Raw genomic sequence first — 4,258 nt, 5'->3', positions numbered from 1 at the left:
GCCCTCACCTCTTCTGGCCACCCACATTGCTCACCTGTGCCCTTGCTCACCTCCAGAAACCTGGGGCCACCACCTGACTTCTCATCGAAATCCATTGTCTGAGTAAGACGCATGGTCAGATAGTGTTGTGGATGGCATAAATCAGGTGGGAGACCACCGAAAAGAACTCATATGCAGCTCTTATAAAAAATGAGGAAGCTCTCCATGCACCTCATTAAAAAATCTCTAAGGTACATCATATAAAAAAGGCAAGTCCAGAGTAAGAAGTATAGTCTGTCACTGCTTCTACAGGAAGGGACATAGAGATTCATCTCTGTGTATGAACACATGGAGAATGTCTGGAAGGATGGATAGGAAACTAGCAACAGCTATCATGAAGGCCTGGAGAATGGGATGGGAAGAAGGCTTGTTTTTCATTTCTTAGTAAGTGAATTTTAAGGGAAATAAACCTAAGTGATGCTGGGTCCTAAGCCAAATAGGGGCAGAATGAGTAGCTACAGCAACTGGGCATTTTAGCATCATCTGTTACATAAAGCTGTGTGGAAAGCTGTCTCTCCAGACCCAGCTCTAATGACATCCTCCTTATAAAGGCTCGCCTGGCGTCCCCCGAGGCGGGCTCCATCCTGCAGCCCCAGTACCCTGCAGAGCCTCCCCCCTGTCTCCCGCTAGGCTGCCCCCTCTTTCAGTCAAGACAACTTTGTCAAATGAGAGAAGACTCTACCTTCTTCCTTCCTCCGCCGAAGTAGACAACTTCCTGACTTTTTTTTTTTAAGATTTTATTTATTTATTCAACAGAGAGAGACACAGCGAGAGAGGGAACACAAGCAGGGGGAGTGGGAGAGGGAGAAGCAGGCTTCCCGCCGAGCAGGGAGCCCGATGCGGGGCTCGATCCCAGGATGCTGAGATCATGACCTGAGCCGAAGGCAGACGCTTAACGACTGAGCCACCCAGGCGCCCACTTCCTGACTTTTAATACATAAATTAGATTTGCCACGTTTAAACAAAAAATGCCGTATGTTGTGTCTGGGTTTTTTTTTCATGCAGGGTGTTTGCAAGGCGCATCGTGCTGTAAGCATCTGTGGCCGCGGCTGTTCTATGTTCACTGCTGTGGGGGAAGTGCCTTACTGGTTTCATTACTGGGTGGAATCCACTACGTGGGTCGTGTTCTGTTGATAGCTATGGTGAAGGGGGCTATAACAACACTCTTGGGCACGTCTCTCAGTGCACAGGGGCCTACGTCTGTTGGGTATACACCTGGGAGTGTATTCCCATGACCAATCCATGTGCTCATACTGCCCAAACAAAAGCTTCCTGAGGGCAGGAAACGTGTTGGCACATGGCCGTCTCTGTCCCCCACCACAGCACCTGCTCTACGGAGCCCCTCATGGCTGTTGGTTCTCTTTCCGGGGCAACCTTGGTGTACCTAGCTGCCGGTCAAGCCCTGCTTCTCCCAATACCAAGAAGCTTGTCTATTTTTAGGCAGAAAGGAAGAGTATCCAGTACTTTCTGCCCACAGCTTTACTCAGTAGACCAGATAAATGTGCTCATTCCTGATCAGTGTTCCCAAAAACCTATAAATGTCCCATTTTTGTGTCCTTTGTACTCCACTCCACTGTTTTGTTGGCTTGGTTTTTCTGCACAGGAGGGCTGGCAAAGCTGGAGGGAACCTTGAACCATGAAGGTCCTCTTTCTTTTCGCTGTCCTCTTCTGTCTGGTCCAAGTGAACTCAGGTAAATGTCTCCTGGCTGATGCAGAAAGCTGCTGGAGGTGACAGGGCAGATAGGGCAGGAACCCCAGGGATGAGTGTCCATGTGGAGGGCTGGAGTGTCTGTGTGCTGTTAATGGTGCAGGTGGACCCCTCTGGGGCTCAGCTCTGGACTGTTTAGGTCTTCCCTGTGAAGAGTTTTTTAAAAAGTGAAATACGGGTGATCAGGGTCGTCTAACACAAGACAAAGGGGCACCTTAGCTCTGATACATTTAGGAAACATTCACCGCAGTCTGAGAAAAGTTCCCAGGAGGAAATGATAGTTACATGAATGTCAGAGCTGGAAGGGACTATGGGTCTTCCATGGTGGCCCTGCGCTCTACAGGGGGGGGACGCCGAGCTCCTGGGAAAGTGATGGTGTATGGCGGGGTGCTCCTCAGCTATAGCCCGAGCAGTGAGTGACTGGTGACTAGGACAGCGTTCCTCCAGCACCCCCTCCTCGGGTGATCAGGTCTGCAGGAGAACACTGAGGCACCGCTGGTTAAACAAACTGTCCAAGGAGAGAGAATTAGCTACTGGAGGAGGTAAGACTAGAATGCAGATCTCCAGGTCCCTACCCTTGTGGTCCTTCTACCTTCATTACTGTGGGGCCCATGTCTTCATGTGGCTGTCCTCCCCAAGCCATGGCAGAGCCCAGGTGATATGGGATCCCAGGGTAGTCCCCAGTTTTTGCTGAGATCTTGCACAAGGTTGTTTTTTACAATGTGCCATACTGGAATTCCTGGGTGGTTCGGTCGGTGAAGCATCTGCCTTCAGCTCAGGTCATGATATCAGGGTCTAGGATTGAGCCCTGTGTTGGGCTCCCTGCTCACGGGCAACCTGCTTCTCCCTCTCCCTCTGCCTCTCCCCCTGCTTGTGCTCTCTCTCTAACAAATAAATAAATAAAGTCTTAAAAAATAAAATAAAATAAAATAAATGGTGCAAGACCAACACTGTGGCATTTTGTGGGTTTTGTTGGTTTTATGGTCATCATAGGTGACATTTGCAGACCTGACATCAGACTGTCATTCAACCATCTCATTCCCAAATAGGAAGAGCTCTTTTTTTTTGAGATAGAATTGACATATGACCTTATACTAGTTTCAGGTACACAGTATAATGATTCCGTATTTGTATGTATTGTGAAATGACCACCCCAAGAAGCCTAGTCAATGTCCGTCACCACACATAGTTATACTTTTTTTTTCTTATGACAAATAGAAAATACTTTCCATATAGGGTAGTTGTGCTTGACCTACAAGTTCACAAGTCATGGTGAAGAAAAAGGTTTTCTTTTCTTCTTTTCGTCGTAAGACATGAAACTAAAAATGGGGCCACAAGCTGAGAATCAGAACTATTTACAATTTTCCTAGAGACCGAGACCCACCCCTCCTTTATTCCACTCTGTTCTCTGAAAATTCTTTGTTTTCCCCTAATGCACTAAGTCCTGTCTGTCACCAGGAAGCTTGAGAATCCTGATATAATAATATAGGACAAAATATACACCCTTCTGGAAACATTTTGAGGTGTAGGTTATTGTCCGTTTTAAAGCTAAGAAACCGAAGCTCAGTTAAACTGGAACTAGTCCAAAGACTCTGAACTTTGGAGGAATATAGTAAATATTCAGAGTTGGGCTGTGGGCCGGGGTCATCTTTTATTCTCTGTGCCACATGAACTTAATATCAACTCTCTTCTATTGCATCAACAGGGGATATTCCACCTGGAATCAGAGATGTTATCTGCCTTACGCAGCACGGAACCTGCAGACTTTTCTTCTGCCATTTTGGTGAGAAAAAGGCTGAAATCTGCTCTGATCCCTGGAATAGGTGCTGCCTACCAAATATAGGTGCAGAAGGAAGAAATAAACCAGAGGTGGATAGCAAAAACAATGGCAAAAACAATAAAGCTGAGACCTAACATGTAAGCTTCTGGAACGCAGGAGGGCTCTTGAAGCATCCAAGGACTTAGAAGGACATGTGGCTTATCGAAAGTGCTCAATAAATATTTGTTGAATGAATCCGGCAGCAAGGGTGAAGGTCTGATGAAAGAATTTTCCTAAAAGCTTGCTTACTTTACCTTTTCTGTTTTATTTCCTTAAAAAAATCTCAGAATTTTGCAATAGCCTACCTCCTTTCCATGTTCCTGAGAGTATCTCTCACTGACCCACAGACAGGGGTGGACTAGAGACCAAGCTCCAGATTGATCTCATCCACAGAGGGACAGAAATGCAGTCAGTCAATCCTCTGGCCCCTTTCCCACCAAATGCCATCTGCCTTATCATCAGACCCAACACCAGCCTCCACCTACCTATGCCCCGGTCCTGATGAGCCTCGTCCCCTCCCCTCCCAGCCTCACAACAGGTGACATATAAATAGGAGTTTAGTTTGCAAAAACTAAACTCAACATTTACTCTTAGGTTATCCCACCTGATGAACACAACACAGTCTTATGGAGGATGTAGAAGCAGCTCCATTTGGGGGATGGAAGGACAATGAAAACCGAACGGTTGAGTGG

General features: G+C 46.9%; 1 protein-coding gene across 1 annotated transcript; it reads left to right on the top strand.

The window, feature by feature from the left end:
- Window positions 1-1,675: 1,675 nt before the first annotated feature.
- Window positions 1,676-3,661, top strand: LOC102727311 (sperm-associated antigen 11A-like). Its single transcript, XM_006736037.1, has 2 exons — window positions 1,676-1,730; window positions 3,453-3,661. Exons 1-2 carry the CDS (start codon window positions 1,676-1,678, stop codon window positions 3,659-3,661), a joined length of 264 nt encoding a protein of 87 aa, XP_006736100.1.
- The last annotated feature ends 597 nt before the right edge of the window (window positions 3,662-4,258 follow it).

The sequence above is a fragment of the Leptonychotes weddellii genome, chromosome 2 (assembly GCF_054177405.1).
Source record: "Leptonychotes weddellii isolate Sample4059 chromosome 2, ASM5417740v2, whole genome shotgun sequence".
Classification (NCBI taxonomy): Eukaryota; Metazoa; Chordata; class Mammalia; order Carnivora; family Phocidae; genus Leptonychotes; species Leptonychotes weddellii.
This window is presented reverse-complemented; position numbering and strand designations above follow the sequence as displayed.